Raw genomic sequence first — 19,754 nt, forward strand, 5'->3', positions numbered from 1 at the left:
ATAATCAAATGATAGTGACCACATCAGGAAAAATAGCGTTCCTATCTCCTCAAACATTTTTCATTTTTATATGTTGGATATATATATATATATTTTTTTGGTCGGCCATGGGGCTTGAACTCTGGGCCTGGGCACTGTCCCTCAGCTCTTTCAGCTCAAGGCGAGTGCTCTACCACTTGAGCTACAGCGCCACTTCCGGTTTCCTGGTGGTTTATTGGAGATAGGAGTCTCATGGTCTCTCCTGCCCGGGCTGGCTTTGAACCGAAATCCTCAGATCTCAGCCTCCTGAGTAGCTAGGATTACAGGCGTGAGCCACCGGCGCCCGGCTATGTTGGATATTTTTGAACTTTTCCAGTTACTTTAAGATATATAATAATAGCCGGGTGCTGGTGGCTCATGCCTATAATCCTAGCTACTCAGGAGGCTGAGATCTGAGGATCGCGGTTCAAAGCCAGCCCGGGCAGGAGAGACTGTGAGACTCCTATCTCCAATAAACCACCAGAAAACCGGAAGTGGCGCTGTAGCTCAAGTGGTAGAGCGCTCGCCTTGAGCTGAAGAGCTGAAGGACAGAGCCCAGGCCCAGAGTTCAAGCCCCACGGCCGAGCAAAAAAAAAAAAAAGATATATAATAATAAATTACACTGGATTCTAATTACCTTACTATAATAGAACATTAGAATTAATTATCTAACTGAATTTTGATACCTATTATCCAACTTCTCTTTTTCCCCCTCTCTACCTTCCTTCCTAGTCTCTAGAAACTACTGTTCTTTTTACTGCTTTTATGAGGTGATATAGCTTCAACACATAAAATCATGAACTATATATCTTTCTGACTGTGGTCTATTTCATTACACATAATACTCTCCAGTTCCATCCACATTGTAATTGACAAGATTTCACTCAAAGTGGCTAAAAGGAATGTTTAACCAAATCTGGAAGAATCAGGTAATTTTTCAGTCAGCAAACATAGATTTATCTGAAAAATTAGTTGTGGCCAGGTTCCCATGGCTCTCTCTTATAATCTTAGCTATTCAAGAGATCAAGATTTGAGGATTAAGATTTGATGCCATCCTGGGAAGACAAATGTCTGAGACTCTTTACTTAAGCATCAAAAAAACAAACAAAAAACAGAAGTGGAGATGTGGCTCGAGTAGTAAACATCAGCCTTGAGCACAAAAGCTGATAAAGAGGTACTGGGTTCAAGCCCCAGAACTAAAAGAGAAAAAAAAATTTTTTTAAAGTCAAATTTCTTTGTCTTTGGCATTGCCTTTGGCTAACGTTCAGAGACAGTGTTGTGGACTCAGCTCCACACAGGCAAGGACCCCATCTTTCGTAACCCACAATACTTCTGAATGTACCCAGTTCATTTTGTTGAATTGAAAGCCATTTGTTGAAAGACATTTAATTATTTAAAGATACAAGGGATTTAGGTGAGTGAGTTTCCTATGCATTCATACTTTCATTTCTTAAAGATTTGTTGAGCTTTTACAATGCATCAATCATTATTTTTAGTGCTAGGGCTATAGGCTGGGCTTTAGGGTTAGAGCCCTTAAAAATAGTAGTTATCAATGATAATAAATGTTATCTCTTTAAGGTCAGCCTTGCTGTAAGATCCCAGAGGGACTAAGATTTAACTATTGGAGAGTTTGATGACAGTGTCAAGGAAAAAAATTGGGCTCAGTTTTGAAAGTAGAACAAGAATTTGTCAAGTAGGCAGGTTGGAGAAGGCTATTCCAGCTGCCTCTCACCGCTGGGGCCTGAAGGTCCAAAGGCTGGGTTATGTGGTTGGATGTGAGGAGCACAGGTTTGTGCTTGTGACTGGATTCCTGCTCCTTACAAGACCTTTTCCTTTATAGGAAAAACAAGACTTGGGTAATAGCTGGGTCTTTAAAGATTCAAATAGATAGCATTATATAGGCAAGACATAGATTTATGAAATCAGTTTTTTCTTTCTCTTAGAATTTTTGAAGCACATTACAGTTTTAGTAATGGACATGTTCCCAGTGAGCTAGCTGGTATATCTTTTCTCTATTTGGATGGAAATTATAAGTGGGTAAAGAAACTGCAATTTGATAGAAATAGAATTTCTACTGTTGGTAGTCCTGGGTCCTTGAGTGCCAACAGCTTATGAGCTGGGCTGACAGACTCAGAGACCATTAAGCTCCACTCATGGAGATCTAGAGTCTTCATGGCAACTGGGCCTTGGAAGTCAGAGAGCTAATTCTGGATGCTCAGGTATGAAGCTTGCTTCTTTGGGTTCTGACTGCCAGCAGCCAGCATTTTGTAGTTCGTGAAAGCCTTGGCTCTAAGTAGAAACTAGGGACAGCAGCAGCCAGTGCCAACTAGTATTATAGTCCTAAGCCTTGGGTTTTGGGGCCCTCGGCATTTACATCAGTTAGTATCGCAGCTCTTGAGGCTTAGGTGTTGGGACCCTTGGTCTTCAAGGTTCAGTGGCTCTAAGAACTTTTCTAGTGACTGAAAGCTCTAGTGTTTTGTCCACTGCCTTCTTGGCTTTCTGCCTCATCTTGCCTTCTTTCTTTGTTTCTGTTGCTTCTGCTTCCACTGCTTCTGACTAGAGCAACCACTTTTGCTGCTTCACTGCTCCACTATCTCCTCTTCCTGTTACCAGGTCAGACTGTTCCACTATGAGACAAATCAGAAGTAGGCAAAGAAAAGATCATCCAGGAGAAGTCTTTTTTTGGGTCTAATGTTGCAATAACACAGGGGCAGTACAGAGAAATTAACTTCTGGTTGGCTTGAAAAGTGAGATGAACAGCCTGCCTAAGCACCCAGGAGTGTGTGTGCATGGGTGTGATATGCAAATGAAGGACTATATTCATACCAATCATAGCACAGCGTCTAGTATCTCCAATCACTGGCTTCTTGCTGACTTACTGAAATGGTATTTTCTTTCTTATCTTGAGAAAGAATAGCTGAAGGGTCATCTAAAAGTTTGCCCAGGCTTGTTTCCCCTCGGATGCTGCCTTCCAAGGCTGGAACAAGGTTTTTGAAGTAGCTGTGACTGGAATATAGTCTTTTGGAGCAGGAGTTGTGGCGGCCCTCAAAATTAAAGTCTTAGAATGTCTCTAAAGTGGATTCAAAACATCCAGGCTTCCATGAGAACACTTAGGCCAATTATCAAAGAAAGGACTGACAGCTTTCTACTCCAGGCTGCCAGGTATAGGGAAGGATCTGTCCATGTCCACTACTATCTGTGCTAAAGAGCCCTTAGGAAAAAAATATTCTCATGCAAAGTTCTAATAATTCTATTAGTTATTCTATTTTCATTACTCTTTTGCTAATATGCAGATAAGTGGGTGTATTTATCTCTTAAATCTTGTATCACAGACATTATTCCCCTTCTTCATTTCCCAAAACATTATATATATATATATATATATTATATATATATATATGTATACACACACACACATATTGTAAAGATACTGTACAGAGGAGTTATAGTTACATGAGTAAGGTAATGAGTACATTTCCTATGGAGCATTGTTACCCTTCCTTTGTTTTTCCCCTACCATCCCTTCCCTCCCCACCTCCTGACTCCTCCCTCCTCCTTCCCCAAACATTTTATAGACAAAACCTTTTGTTTTGGTCATCATGTCACAGGATTCAGTTGACCAGTTGAGGGTGGGCAGAAAGAATTCAAGGGATACAGAGGAGATGCAGAGGAGACTTAATTATTAATATAAACAGAGTGAATGCAGGGCAAAAATGCTCTATCCAGAGGGGAGAGCAGTCAGACTCAAGAAGGAGCAATTGTGCTGAGGGTCTCAAGACCTCCAGCTTTTCTGAAGTCTGCAGGCAGGGAGCAGATGAATCCTGAGAAACTAGGTAGGGTGTCCTTACCTTATGAGACCAGGTTATGCTGTCATGGGGGTTGAGGGGGTGTGTCCTCCTTTCTTGGCTTTGGATGGTCAGCCCAGAGCTGTCGTTTTCTGTGAGCTATGGGTCAGCAAGATGCTGTTGTAGGCCAGAATTTATTCTACTAAGGTCAGCAGTCCAAGAGGCTATTCCCTATCAGCATCTTGTTCAGCTTTCCTAACTTGCTGCCTGCAAGAACTGCCTTTTCTCTTTCTACTTAAAACCTAGATGTGATGATGGGTAAAGATTGTTGAGGTGTAAATAAGTTTTCTGTTGAGCAATATAGATGGCAGGGTAAAGTTAACAGAACAGCCAGCTCTAGCCTCTACTTCTAGGTAGGTAGGCGCAGAGTGAGCTGTGATCAGAATATCTGTGATATTCACTGCCAGTTCATAGGTAGACATCCTACTCCCTAAGGATTAGGCCCTTGATGAACAGTTCTACCAACCCTCTACTCATGGGGCCAGACATGTCTCCTAAAGGAAGTCTAGTACCATTACAAAAAAGGGGGAAATGAAAATGTTATGGTTTGAGTATCCCCCATGGGCTCGTGCATGTATTGGGAACGTGTACTGCCAGTTAATGTGTTTGGGGAAATGACTGGACTCTGAGGGCTTGACTTGGTCAATTCTTGTTGGATTCATAATTTGATGGTATTATTGGGAGGTTGGGGAAAAGTAGGAAGTGGAGCCTATTTAGAGAAAGCTCACTGAGAGCTTGCTTTGGAAGGATGTATTGGAGACCTGACCTTTTCTATACTTCTGTTTCTGTTTGCTGGCAGCCCTGAAGTGAGCAGCTCCTCTACATTCTCCCACAACTATACCACTATGGTGCCACTATGACCACAGTAATGGAGCCAGTGATCACAGACTGAGACTGTGGTTACTTTCCTCTCTTTAAGCTAGTCTGTGGTTACTTTCCTCTCTTTAAGCTAGTCTCTCAACTATTCGTCACAGTGACACAAAGCTGACTGATACAGAAGACCAGCCTAATTGTGCAGTTACCTTGAATAGACTGTGAGAGAAATGGCAGGTGAAAGGTACCTAAAGCGACAAAAGAAAACTACAGGAGTAAAATGAAAACAAGAAATCACTCGGTGGTGATTTCAGCCATTTCTAGCATGTTCTATTAAGATGGTACATGTCTTAAACGATGACATGATGAATGAGGAGGAAGTAGTCAACTTCATAAAAGCTTACCTTGGTAGGACAAGTTAGTATATAATGGCACTTCCTAGTTCAAAGGTTTGCTCTCCTAAATATTTACTGTGAGAATTTCTCTGGCTCCCATCCAATGTGTTGAAATGGCATGTAAGTCATGGTATGGCAAAGCAAGGTGTAGCTAAGGTATTTGGTGTAGACAGGAATTTCTGTCAACATAGATTTGAGAACTGGCGATAGACATGATCACCTTCCAGAAAATCCTATTGTTCTCTATGATTCTGTTGCTCTACCTATGTTATTGTGTGCTTTTCTCCAAAGTCTATAATTTAAAGGATGAAATGAAGGATGATCTCATATACATTTGTCTTTAAACACCCTCATAATCTCTTCAGATGTTTGGCTATTACTATCCTATGCTACCTCGTTGAATACTGGTGGCTCATGCCTATAATCCTAGTAACTTGGCACTGAGATCAGGAAGAGCCTAGCTTCAGGCCAGCCCAGGCAAAACAGTTCTTTGAACCAGTAGATGTGTGCAGTGTTGTACATCTGTCATCCTGGCTATGCGTGGGAAGCCACAGGAGAATTGCAGTGTCAGGTCAGCCCAGGTAGAGAAGTCTGCAAGATTCCAACTCAGCTATAAGTAGCTGGGTGTGGTGGCACACACTTGTCATGTTAGTTATAAAGGAGAGTGAACAATAGGAGGATGGCAGTCCAAGTGTGTGCTCAGCAGGAAATAAGACCCTATCTCAAAAATAACCAATGAATAGAAGGCCTAGAGTGGTGGCTCAATGGTAAAACATCAGCCTAGAATGCACAAGGCCCTGAGTTCAAACCTGAGTACTGCCAAGAATAAGAGAAACTATATTTTTTAAGAAAGATTATGAGTGGGAATTTTAAAGTGCTGAATTGTCCTTAGAAGGACCGGAATTGTATGGTTTACTTTTATAATAGAGCACATACTAGAAAGAGTCCTTTTTTTTGATGCAGGAATATGTCTAATTACTTCAAAGAATTTCTGTATCTGGAAATCATTGACTTATTTGAATTATTCTGTTTACACAAGTGTGTTGCCCTAGTGCCTGCATTTTAGACTCTCTAATTTTGTGTGTAAGGATATTAAGCAGGTGAAAATAAGGTGCCGAATGTTAGGTGCATATGCTGTTGCTTGTTGAAAGAGGGAAACCTTGGAACATTTGCTTGGTTTGGCTTGTATAGGTGTAAAGAAACTGCATAGACTCTCAACTTGGTGAAGGTTGTGGTGTGCACCTACTCAAGAACAGATCTAACAAGTCCCCGGCTTGCTGCTAGTCTTCATCCTGGGGTGCTCAAGAAATGAAAAACTGAGAAACTAAAATCAATCCTTATTAAGTGAAGTAAGCCAGGCCCAAAGAAATATAGGTCCCATGGTTTCTTTATTTGCAATAACTAGTATAGGTCTGAGACAAACAGAAACTGTCAGACAAGCTGGTGTTAGGTGAAACGAACCCCAAGATAAGGATTCAAATGTTTTTTTTCTTTCTTGTGATTGTTTCCAACATATTTATAAGATGATTTCTTTGTTGCTTTGTATGTATCTCTCCCAGGGTATAAGCCCTGCTTTCACTCTATTTGATGTTGGTATAATTTGTGGAGGGGAAGGGAAAAAACAAACTGTTTAAATAGGGATACAGGTGGACCCATTACAACAATGAGATGTACAAGACGTTATGTTGAAAAATGAACTTTACAACTTTGGCAGGGTGGGGGGTTGGGAGGGTGGGGGGTGGTAGGAGGTGTGGGGGTGGGGGGTGGAGAGGGGAAGGGATGGTATGGGGAAACAAAGGAGGAGGCAACAATGCTTGATAAGAAATGTACTCACCATCTTACCCATGTAATTGTAACCCCTCTGTATGGTATTTTCACAATAAAACAAAACAAAACAACAACAACAAAAAAAAAACCAAAAAATCCTTCCCATGGCTGGGAAAAGATAGGAATGTGATGGCAGGTGATAAGGGTGGAAGCAGACATTTCACTTCCTGTGTTTTACATTTAAAATGCAAAGTGAATGCATGACTTACACAACGCATAAGTGAAATTTGGAACTTGATATGCCCCTGGTTTTGTGATTGTCGTGTATGTGTGTAGAGAATCTTACTTTTTTAGTTTAGAAGATATTTTAATTCAGAATACTGTACCACAGTCTTAAATGTACTTTTCTGTTTCTTTTGTGTGTTTGTTCACTAGGCCCTAGAGAGACACACCACCTTTGTTGTACCTTACAATGGAATTTAAAAAGTCACCTGATGGTGGATGGGGCTGGGTGATTGTGGCTGTCTCCTTCTTCACTCAGTTCCTGTGTTATGGCTCCCCACTGGCTGTTGGAGTGTTGTATGTAGAATGGTTGGATGCCTTTGGTGAAGGGAAAGGAAAAACAGCTTGGGTCGGATCTCTGGCAAGTGGAGTTGGATTGCTTGCAAGTAAGTGGAAAAATATATGTTTATTCATATTCATTTATTATTTAATTACATTTGCTTCATCATTAAACATTGTACAAGGCTGAGAAAGCTTTAAACAATTAAAGAACAGTATATATTTTCCTGATGTCATTGGGATTACAGCACCACTGTCTTACTGAATAAATTGGTATGAAAGAATAGAAATTCTGTAATTGTAGTCAATCATTTTGTTCATTCATTTCTTTTTTTCTCAAATATTTTTATTAGCATCATGAGTTGCTATCATGTCTGGTTATCATCTTGACACGATACAATGTACCTTAATCAAACTCACTCCCTTTGTCATTCTCTCTTATCCTTACCAAATCAATCTCATTAAACTTCATTATTTCATTTTCACACATGTACATGGAGCATTTGGGCCTATCTATGTTCCTTACTCTTTCTATTGCCCCCTCCCCCCACAAGTACTCACAGTTCAGACAAGACCTGGCTTACAATCCTTTGATTAATTAAGTGTATGTTGCCCAGTTTTCACTGTGGTATTTCAAACATGCAAATTTTGTATTTAATTATATTGACTGCTTCTCAACTTCTCATGTTCCTCGTTCCTACTGCTTCTATTATTCAATAGCAATCAGTGAGTTCCATTTTGTTATCAGTATTTATGGATATGATGTATTTCTGTATTTTTCACCCTCTATCATTCTTTTCTCCTCTGCTTCCAAATTCCTCAGATAGTCTCACAGTTACAAACATGTTCTATATATGTGTGTGTATATATCTATGATCCTGTGTGAGTTGACATATACATTTATTTTCAGGCCTAGCATTTATTCATGTACTTACTACTATGTACCAGGTACTACGTAAGATGCTAGAAATGAAAAGATAAATTGAAAGCATATGATTCCTTCGCTTAAGGGGCGCACTGCCTAGTAAGGAATATATATTCATGAACTCAAACAAGTGAGGGAGATGAAGGTAGTGTGGCAGTTATGTCCAAGATATGTGAGTACACAAAGGACTGGATGATGCCCCCCTTCCCCCCTGCCCCCTCCCCCTCTTCTGATCCAGCTACACTGGGTTCAAATCACATGCCCTGCTTTTACGGCTTCATTAGAAAAGTATGTTCTAAAAAGTCATAGTCCTGTCTTACAAAGATAGTACTATTAAGGTTTAGCCTACAGAATTATGTGTAAGAGATATGTGTTTTGGTTTGGTTATTTAGCAAATAACAATTTGCTAAATGGTTACATATGACACCATGGTGATCTATCATTTTTAGAGAGAACAGCAGAGGATTTTTCATTCCTGTTACCATTATATGTGACTTCAATTTTTGGAGCCATTGTGTTAACTCTATAGTAATATTTAGGTTTCATCTCTAACTTACTTGGTTTGATTTCAGTGCTGATGGGAGCTGTAGACCCAAATTCTCATCCTGTGTGCTGTGAACTTGTCTTGACTCCTTGAGCAAATCATAATTACTATTCTTTTGTTGTTTTGAGTTCTTTTGGCAGAGCTGAGGATCAAACCCAGGGCCCTATACATGCTGGACGAATGCTCTTTTTTGGGGGGGGGGTCCGGTCATGGGGCCTGAACTCTGGGCCTGGGCGCTGTCCCTCAGCTCTTCAGCTCAAGGCTAGCACTCTACCACTTGAGCCACTTCCAGCTTTTTTCTTATGTGGTGCTGAGGAATCGAACCCAGTGCCTCGAGCATGCAAGGCAAATGCTCTACCACTAAGCCACCTTCCCAGCCCTGGGTGAATGCTCTATTACTCAGCTATAGCCCCAGTCCTTGCTTTTTGAGACAGGGTCTCACCATGTAGTCCCGCCTGGCCTCAACCTCCGGATTACAAGCATGAGTTACCATATTCACCTAGTGGAGAAAATAGGAATATCAAATGTGGTTTTTCTAAGGGTTTTCTGCTTAAAACAAAGTACAATAGCATTCTTCTTTTAAATATAATATTTCTTGGATATTTAAATAAAAAATAATTGCATCTAGTTCTTGTACTGTTTTGTCAAATTAAAAACAAGACACACAGGACATGAAAAACAATGCCAGAGCAGCTGGCCATGCCAAATAAGAGAACTAAGCATAATAAACGAATGAAACAACAGTGCTATATTGCCCAAGATTTATTTGAGACAGTTTTTTAAACTAGGGATTGTTTACAAAGCTCTCAAAGTACAAGTAAATGTTAATTTGATATGTCTGTAAAGGAACTAAAAGTACACTTCTGCTTTCTAGAAACCAACCCATAGAGAGGAATTTTTTTGTGTGTATGTGTGCCAGTCCTTGGGCTTCAGCTAAAAGCGTGGGTATTATCACTGAGTTTTTTTGCTCAAAGCTATAGCTTTACCATTTGAGCTATAGCTCTATTTATAGCTTTTTTTTTTTTGATGATGGTGAATTGAAGATAAGAGTTGCATGGACTTTCTTGCCCAGGCTGGCTTTGAACTATGATCCTTTTAGCTAAGATTACAGACCTGGGCCATTAGTGCCTGGCTGTGGAGAGGAATTTTGGAAACATTTCTAACTCACCATTTCTGTTAGCATAGACTTAAATAGAAATGCAATTCCCCTCCCTCCCCACAAGGGCCAAAGATATTGAAATGATGTCTCACTTTGTATATCCTTAGAGAACAAGACTTCATCTGTCTATCAAGTAGTTGATATCAGGGTTAAAGGTAGTGGGGAATGAGAAATTTGTGTCAGAGCTGGGGCTGACCATCCCTTAGAAATTGACCTGTAACTCTATACTTTTGTCACACTTCTAGGTGAGCAATCACGTCTTGAAGGCCAGGGGAAGCCACCTTCCTTTTTAAGCAGGATTGGTTACATAATTTGTAGGACAAATGCAAAACAAAATGCAAGATCCCTAAAAAAATTAAGACTTTCAAGATAGGGATAGCAGAGCGTTAAACCAAGAGTGAGAGCCTTCTAAGATCTGGACCCTGTACAACTACTTAGATCACAAATCCAAGGAAGAGAAAAAAGGAGGGAGAGAGAGAAAGAGAGAGGGAAGGAAGGAAGGAAGGAAAGAAGGAAGAGAGAAAAAGAGAAAGAAAGAGAAAAAAAGAAAGAAAAGAAAGAAAGAGAAAAGAAGGAAGGAAGGAAGGAATGAAGGAAGGAAGATGGTTTGTAGGGGCTAGAGAGATGGCAAATCATACCAAAATTTAGGAGAGAATAAGTACTCCAAAGAACTTATAGTGAAGTCAGGCTAAATCAAGTCCTAGTTCTGCCACAATTTAGCTAGATGATCTCATGCAAGTTGCTTAACTTTTCTAGGTCTGATTCATCTACTAGTCTGAAGAGGCCCTTGGATCTGGTCAAAGAGCTAAGACTTGTAGGAGCGCATGTGTACTTGCACGCACATACACACGTCAGACACTGAGTTCAGTTGTTAACATAACTGACTCTACTGGACATACTCAATGCTGGTCTTCTTTATTTATTTGTACTCATAAATTAGAAGTTATCTTGAATATTGTGGTTGTATTATATTAACAAGCAGCATATAAACAGTATGTGAGCCACTCTGATCATCCACTTTCAAGACAACTCTGTTCTGGAGAAACAAGATCAATAATACTATTGACACTGAAGAAGACTTGGACAGGCTTAGAGATAGAGACCATATGTAGACCTGTTCTTAGTGTTTCAGTTCTTATCAATGAGACAAAGAGTACCTGCTGCCACTGAGCAATACTTTCAGCATCAGGATTTTTTTTATTTTTTATTTTTTGTCAGTCATGGGGCCTGAACTCTGGGCCTAGGCACTATCCCTCAGCTCTTCAGCTCAAGGCTAGCACTCTACTACTTGAGCCACAGCGCCACTTCGGCCTTTTCTGCTTATATGGTGCTGAAGAATCGAACCCAAGGCCTCATGAATGCAAGGCAAGCACTCTACCACTGAACCACCTTCTCAGCCCAGCATCAGGATTTTACTCCCCTCCTAAAGTCTCAAAGAGATTTTTCATTGGAAACTGTCACTGGTTTAAGCTTTTTTTTTTTTTAATTTATTTATTTTTGTCAGTCATAGGACTTAAACTCTGGGCCTGAGCTCTGTCCCTCAGCTCTTCAGTTCAAGGTGAGTGCTCTACCACTTGACCCACAGTGCCACTTCAGGTTTTCTGGTAGTTTATTGGAGATAAGAGTCTCACAGACTTTCTGCCTGGGCTGGCTTTGAACCATGATCCTCCTCAGATCTCAGCCTCTGAGTAGCTAGAACTACAGGCATGAGCCACCAGTGCCTGGCTTAAGCTTTTTCTATTTAGATTTCACTTTTGCATGCTTTGGAATACTCTCAGACACATCATTTGTTAGTCAGTTATTATGATTAGGCTGGCAAAGGGCAGTCCTGAAAGGGAAGGGTTGGATGTGGTCTTAGTCTCTAAGCAGTTTAGGGGAAGAAGTTCATTAAAAGAAGGTCAGCAGAGGTTAACAAGGTTTTAGAGATCAAACTGCACCCTCGGGTGGGTGTGTTTGCCGTCAATGGGTGTGTCTGAGAGCTGATGAACTATGGCCTCCCCATGCCATGTTAAGTGCTCCAAACCAGAGCTACCTCATTTTGTTTTTCCTTTGCAGATTTTATAGACAGTCTGAGGTAGGCCAGACAGGAGATTAGACTGCAGGTGGATAGGCAGAGAGGACAGTACATGCAGAATCCCTGAAAGCAAAGACCGAGAGCACACACTTCAGGCGATCCTTCTGGTGGAGAAGACAGTTTTTATTCATCAACTTGAGTAGGCTGTGTTCCCTGGTTATGCAATTTAACTTAGGTATTGCTGTGAAGGTATTTCATAGATGTGAACAAGGTCAGAAACTAGTTAACTTTTAGAAAGGGAGTTTATCCTGGATAATCTGGATGGATTTGACTCAATCTATTGCAAGGCTGTAAGAGCAGAAATGAGCTGTCTCAGAGGAAGAAATTCTATCCAAAACCTGCAGCTTCAGCTTTTACCTGAGAGTCCCAACTTGCCTTTCCTGATGGCCTGCCCTGTAGACCTTGGACTTGCCTAGCTAGGCAGGTTTCACCTGGCCTGTCGCCTAAGCCAATTCCTTGCAATAAATCTCTTATATGTTTCCTGTTGGTTTTGTTTCTCAGGAGAAATGGAAGGGAGCTGAACTAGAGGACTACCTTGGTTTTGTGGTATTTTAAGATAAGCCTGAACACCTTTTCACTTCAAATTCAAAGACAAGAATAGGGTAACTTTTCAGACAACCTAGTAGCTGAAACAAAAGGGACTTCCTTCCTTCCTTCCTTCCTTCCTTCCTTCCTTTCTTTCTTTCTTCTTTCTTTCTTTCTTTCTTTCTTTCTTTCTTTCTCTTTCCTTTCTTCCTTTCCTTCCTTCTTTCTTTCTTTTCTTTCTTTCTTTCTTTCTTTCTTTCTTTCTTTCTTTCTTTCTTTCTTTCTTTCTTTCTTTCTTTCTTTCTTTCTTTCTTTTTTCTATTTCTTTCTTTCTCTCTTTCCTTCCTTCCTTCCTTTCTTTCTTTCTTTCTTTTTTCGATTTCTTTCTTTCTCTCTTTCCTTCCTTCCTTCCTTCCTTCCTTCCTTTCTTTCTTTCTTTCTTTTTTCAATTTCTTTCTTTCTCTCTTTCCTTCCTTCCTTCCTTCCTTCTTTCTTTCTTTCTTCTTTCTCTCTTTCTTTCTTTTTTCTTTCTCTCTTTCTTTCTTTCTCTCTTTCCTTCCTTCCTTCCTTCTTTCTTTCTTTCCTTTCTTTCTTTCTTTCTTTCTTTCTCTCTCTTTCTTTCTTTCTTTTTTTCCTCCCTTCTTTCCTCCCTCCCTCCCTCCCTCCCTCTCTGTCTGTCTGTCTGTCTTTCTGTCTATTTTTTTGGCATTCTGTAGTTTTGTAGTCAAGAGAGATTTAACTGTCTCTCCACCTCCATTCTTCCAGCCTTCAGATTGCTCATATGAGCCAGTAAACTTATTCCCAGGTAAATAAGATGAGTTTGTATGGCCAGCGGAGCTGGGCTTGAGCATTACCTGAAGCACTGTTCACTCATTCAGGAGTGAACAGTGAATTGATGCCCATGGGATTCCATCACATTGGCCAGTTTCCTGTACACCAGGCAGTTCCAGGACTGGTGAGAAAAAGGGATATCTGGTTTTTCTATATCAATATCACCAAACCAAGCCATCAGCAAGAAACTCAATCACAATAAGGATTTGAGTGAGTGCCTTTTTCTTTCTCATATTAATGTACTTGAGATTCATGATGTCTGCTAACTCAAGACAGGAGGAACCAAACAGCCTGGAGGAGGCCACGCGGTGGGATTCCTCCATGAGAACTGGAGGGATGGTGGTCTCAGGGGCTCGATTGCCTCGGTCAGGAAATCCTCAGTTGTGGCAGGTCCACAACCTGGTTGCCATTGTGCCTATCATACCATACACCAATTGATGGCTTTAATACAGCAGATGTTGCCAGGCTTGTGATCTTGGATCTCTCTTAAACTTCCACTTCTGGCTTTTTCTGAGTAGTTTATTGGAGATAAGAGTCTTTCTTGCCCTGGCTGCCTTTGAACATGATCCTCAGATCTCAGCCTCCTGAGTAGCTAAAATTACAGGTGTAAGCTACCAACACCCAGCTTCTCTTAAACGTTCGTGAGAAGAGAAGTGTAAAGAGGTTACGCTTTTTTCCCCCCAAAGAGAATAATTTCTTTCTCAACGCTACCTGTTTTGAGATGTCCCCTTCAGGCTCATGTGCCAAGGGCTTGATCGCCAACTGGTGGCACTGTTTGGGAAACTTTGACAGGTGAGGCCTAGCTAGAGGGTAAAGGTCACAGCCTTTGAGAACTTGGAGGTTCTACCAATGAAGCACGAGTACTTGTATACTCTTGACTAAAGATGTCCCTTTCTTATGTAGGAAGGTCATCTTGTACAACTGAACAAACAGCTCAGGGAGGAACATACACAGAGTGGTAATGGACGAAGGGGATACCTGTCTAACCAGCCATATCAGCTGAAGCTATCTGGCTGATCAATGAAGTGACAAATGTACCCAGATCATCCTCACATCCTGTAGGGCATGCTTTAAAAGGTGCCTTGTCCTTGGCCTCTTCCTCTCTCTACTTCCTGGGAACCATGGGAAACACACCCTTCTACCATGATGTTCTGTCTTGCCACAGGCCCAGTGTGTTTTGGTTCTTTTGTCAAAAATCATGACTGTAGTGGACTAAGTATATTTTTGGGGCTCTTATTCAATTCTGTTGGTCTTCATGTCTGCTTTTGTGCCAATATTATGCTGTTTTTGTTACTATGGCTCTGTAGTACAATTTGAAATCCATTTGCTCTTTGGCTTGAGGTTAAAGTTTGCAATTTGGGATCTTTTATGCTTTCCTATGAATTTTAGGATTGATTTTTTTTTCTATTTCTGGAAAGAATGACGTTGGGACTTGGATGAGCACTGCATTGTGTCTATAGATTGCTTTCAGTGGTGTAGCCATTTCCACTTTATTAATTATGTTACTCCATGAACATGGGAGGCATTTCTGTATTCTGTCTTCCTTTCATTTTTTTTCCCGCTCAGATTTTATCGCACTTGTGATAGAGGTCTTTCACCTTTTGATAAAGCTTATAGATATGAGTGCCTACAAAGGAAAAAAACCCAAAACCCAGAGTGGTCTCAAATACATAGTCAATGTATGCCAAAACTCTTAGAAAAATAAGAACAAACCAAACCCCAAAGTAGCAGACGGAAAGAAATGATACAGCTTATAACAAATGAATGAAATGGAGACTAAAAAACTGCCAAGAATCAATGAAGCATAAAGTTTGTCCTCTGTGAAGATGAGTAAGATTAGGAAATATGTTCAATGTGACCAAAAAGAGGAAGGATGAGACCCAAATTAATACTTAGAAATTAAAAATAAGTATCTATGAAATCCAGAGAATCATGAAATAATGGAAAACCTACTCCAAATAAATTGGAAAATCAAGAAGTAATGAATACATTTCTAGATGAATTTGACCTGCCAAAATTGAATCAAATATGAACTACTTAAACTGATCTCTAACAACCAATGAGACAAACAATAATAAAGAATCTCCCAACAGTGAAAAGCATAGGACTTGGTGAAAAGCACAGGACTTGGTGGAGTCACTGCAAATCCTGCCAGACTTGTAAAGAAAAACTAAATACCAACACTCCTTAAACTTCTCCAGGAGAAGGGACCAGAAAGAACAGTTGGGTACTGTGGCCTAAGTCTGTAATTCTAGTTACTGGGGAGAGGGAGATTAGGAGACCATGGTTCTAAGTCACCCCTGGCAAAAAGAAGTTTTTAAGATTTCATTTCAATCATTGGCTGGGTGTAGTAGTGTATGTCTGACACAGGGAAGTTGCATTTCTTCACCAAATGATTTTGCCATCCCTTAATTTCCTTTCAAAAACTTGATAGTAATAATAGTGCCTACCTTCCATCAGTACAGTAAAAGTAAAACAAAGTGAGGCTGGGCATGTGGCTCAGGCCTGTAATCTTAACAACCTAGGCACCTGAGAGCTGAGGATTTTGGTTCAAAACCAATCCAGGCTGCAAAGTCTGTGAGATTTATCGCCAATTAACCACCAAAAAGCCAGAAGTAGAACTGTGGCTCATGTGGTAGAGTGCTAGCTTTGAGCAAAAAAAATGCTCAAGGACAATTCCCAGGCCCTGAGTTTGAGCCCTATGAAAAGCAACTTTAAAATAAGTAAGATTACACATATGAAGTCCTTGCATACTATCTAACACATAGTAAGTACTCAGATTTGCTCATGTTTATTTTGTCATGATGTTTTGGTAGACATATAATTTTAAAAGTACAATGGATGGTTCATGAGATTGTGGGGAAAGGTGTTGAATATTCTATTTATTCAATTCCTTTTTAGGTCCAGTCTGTAGTGTCTGTGTCTCATCCTTCGGAGCAAGACCTGTTACAATCTTCAGTGGCTTCATGGTGGCTGGAGGCTTGATGCTGAGCAGTTTTGCCCCTAATATCTACTTCTTGTTCTTTTCCTATGGCATTGTTGTAGGTAAGGAACTTGGTCACTTTAACTTTTCTATTCATTTTACCATATCAACCTTATTTTTCAGTTACCATAAGAAGTGGAAATGATCTGTCATAACTGACTTTGCTAAAAAGTGTTGCTTTAGTACTAGGCCTGCCTGAATTTGAATATTTGAAATGTAAGCACATTTTAACAGTCAGCACTAATTCTCCTTCAAGGCAACAGGAAGTGTTTTCATCTCAGCACTTGGCTCTTCAAAACACAGTAAAGGAAAATGAGAGAGGAGAAACAAAACCTAGATAATCATGGACAACTGTCACATTTCATAGAAAGTGTCTCCGCAGGAGGTGGGCCTTAAGTGGTGCCACACTTACCTAGCAAGCACTAGGCCTTGAGTTCAGACTCCAGTACCTCTAACCTCTACCACACACACACACACACACACACACACACACACACACACACACACACACACACACACATACACAGAGGAAGTGACTCTTTTCCTACGAGGAATCAAGCAAGCACTAGGCTTTGAGTTCAGACTCCAGTACCTCTACACACACACACACACACACACACACACACACACACACACACACACACACACACACACACACACACACACACACACACACACACACACACACACACACACACAGAGGAAGTGACTCTTCCTACGAGGCAATCAAGCAGCACTCTGTTGAGCCATTTGTATTCACAAATAGCTTTTTGAGTTGCCAGGGCCCAGTCAAAAGTTATAGAAGTAAAAAGTAGAATTTCGCCAAACATTCTGATGCATGTCTCTAATGATACCTCTTTAGAAGCTGAGGGAGGAAAATAGATGGTTCCAGGACAGCCTGGGCTACAAATCAAGAGCCTGTCTTTAAAAAAAATGCAGAATTTAAAGCACTTACTATTATTGCTAAAGATAAACTATACGCCCAGGTTCACATCTGACTCACATCTATAATCCTAGTTCCTTGGGAGACTGAGATCTGTGAGTCAATGTTCAAATCCAGCCTGGAAAGACAAATCTGACACTCTTAGATCCAGTTAACAAGCAAAAAAGCCAGAACCTGAAGGCATAATTTCTATGATACAGTGCCAGCCATCATCTCTTTAAGTTAAAGGGTCAGAAAACAGAAGCTGAAGCCATTGCTGGTGGCTCACGCCTATAATCCTAGCTACTCAGGAGGCTGAGATATGAGGATCATGGTTCAAAGCCAGCTGGGGCAGAAAAGTTCTCATTCTCTTCATCTCCAGTTAATCCCTCAAAAACCAGAAGTGTAGCTGTGGCTCAAAGCCCTCGCCTTGAGCAAAAGATCTCAGGGACAGCACCTAGGCCCTGAGTTCAAGCCCCACAGCTGACAAAAGAAACAAAAACAAAAACAAAAAACCTCTTCCCCCCAAAATCCCAAGCTCTTGTCTGTTAATTTCTGAATCCCAGAGACCAGGACAAAGCTGTTAGGTTGTGTACTGGATTTCAGGTTAGATGTTGGCTGTGTGATCTTTAACAAACCTACAAATGGCTCTTTCTCCTCTAGGAAGATAGGCTGTGAATTCCACTGTATAGGGATCTTGATAGAGACTAAATACAAGGAAGCAAAAATAAAAGTAAATAAAACAGTTGAGTTTCAATTAACTTTTTTAAAAAGCTCTCACACTAGAAAATACATTATTATTCCTTAGTATCAAATTGTTAACAGTATTCGGACAGTTCTTCATGGTTTTCATTTTTTGAAATTCATAACTTTCATTTCTTTCCTTTTAAAAATTTAGAATTTTCATTTCTTGATCATGTTAATAACTAATTTTTTAAAAATGATCTTTAAGTAGTTGTACAAAGAAGTTGATATTCAACAAAGCAGCTTATAAATACAATGCACCTTGATCAGTGTCATCCCTTTTATCATTCTATCAAATTCCTCGCAATCCCAACCTTCCCTTGATTCATTTTAATTTTGTAGAATATGCAGTGAATTTTTTTAAATTTAATTTAATTTTATTTGTGAACATACTGTACAGAGGGGTTACAATTACATGGGCAGGATAATGCATACATTTCTTACCAAGCATTGCAGCCTCCTCCTTTGTTTACCCTTCACATCCCTTCCCAGCCTCCCTCCTCCCAATCCCAATCCCAATCCCAATCCTTCCCATCCCCTCCTCCCCCCCCCCCCACACCTACATTGTAAAGCTCGTTTAGGACATGACAACTTGTACTTCTCATTGTTGCAACAGGTCCACCTGTATCCTTAAACGACTTGTTTTTCCTTATCTCCTCCACAAGTTATACTGACATCAAATATAGTGAAAGCAGGGTTTATACTGTGGGGGAGGGACATACAAAGCAACAAAGAGATAATCTTATAAATGCATTAGAAACACATGTATGAAAGAAAAAAAACATTAAAATACATATCTAAGGGTTCATTTTCTTAACATCACATTATCTGACCTTTTCCGCTTGATTCATACATATACTAGATATTGCAAATAAGGGAAACCATGGGACCTATGTTTGTTTGGGCCTGGCTTACTTCACTTAATATAATTTTTTCCAAGCCTTTCCATTTCCTAACAAATGGGGCAATGTCATTCTTTCTGATGGAGGCATAGAATTCCATTGTGTATATATACCACATTTTCTTGATCCATTCATCTGCTGAGGGGCATCTGGGTTGGTTCCATATCTTAGCTATGGTAAATAAGGCTGCAATAAACATAGTTGTGCTAGTAGCTTTAGTGTGGTCTTGTTTGTAAACATTTGGGTAAATGCCCAAAAGTGGGATTGCTGGGTCATAGGGGAGTTCTATGTGAAGTCTTTTCAGGAACCTCCATACTGCTTTCCAAAGTGGTTGAACAAGTTTACATTCCCACCAACAATGAAGTAAGGTTCCCTTCTGTCCACATCCCCTCCAGCATCTGTTGTTGTTAGAGTTCTTGATTTTTGCCATTCTAACTGGGATGAGGTGGTATCTCAATGTTGTTTTGATTTGCATTTCTTTTATGGCTAGGGATGTTGAGCATTTCTTCATGTGTCTATTGGCCATCCTTCTTTCTTCTTCAGAGAAGTTTCTCTTTAAGTCTTTTGCCCACTTATTTATTGGGCAGTTGTTTCTTTGAGGATTTGTTGTTGGGGGATTTAATTTTTTTTTGAGTTCCAGGTATATTTTAGATATGAGACCCTTGTCTGTTGTATGGCTAGTGAAGATCTTCTCCCAATCTGTGGGCTTTCTATTGATCTTGCTAGCTATGCCCTTTGCCATGCAG

At 40.3% G+C, this 19,754-nt stretch overlaps 1 protein-coding gene across 3 annotated transcripts in view; it reads left to right on the forward strand.

Moving 5' to 3' along the window:
* Slc16a9 (solute carrier family 16 member 9) overlaps positions 1 to 19,754 on the forward strand; it is a 46,612-nt gene that overhangs the window by 13,754 nt on the left and 13,104 nt on the right. For all 3 annotated transcript variants that reach the window (XM_070021056.1, XM_070021055.1, XM_070021053.1), the window contains 2 exons: positions 7,274 to 7,506; positions 16,359 to 16,502. In XM_070021056.1, the coding sequence (XP_069877157.1) occupies positions 7,311 to 7,506; positions 16,359 to 16,502 (340 nt within the window). In that variant the 5' untranslated portion in view covers positions 7,274 to 7,310. The remainder of the gene's footprint in view (positions 1 to 7,273; positions 7,507 to 16,358; positions 16,503 to 19,754) is intronic.

Source organism: Dipodomys merriami, unplaced genomic scaffold (genome assembly GCF_024711535.1).
Source record: "Dipodomys merriami isolate MVZ:Mamm:240054 unplaced genomic scaffold, mDipMer1.0.p SCAF_14, whole genome shotgun sequence".
Lineage (NCBI taxonomy): Eukaryota > Metazoa > Chordata > Mammalia > Rodentia > Heteromyidae > Dipodomys > Dipodomys merriami.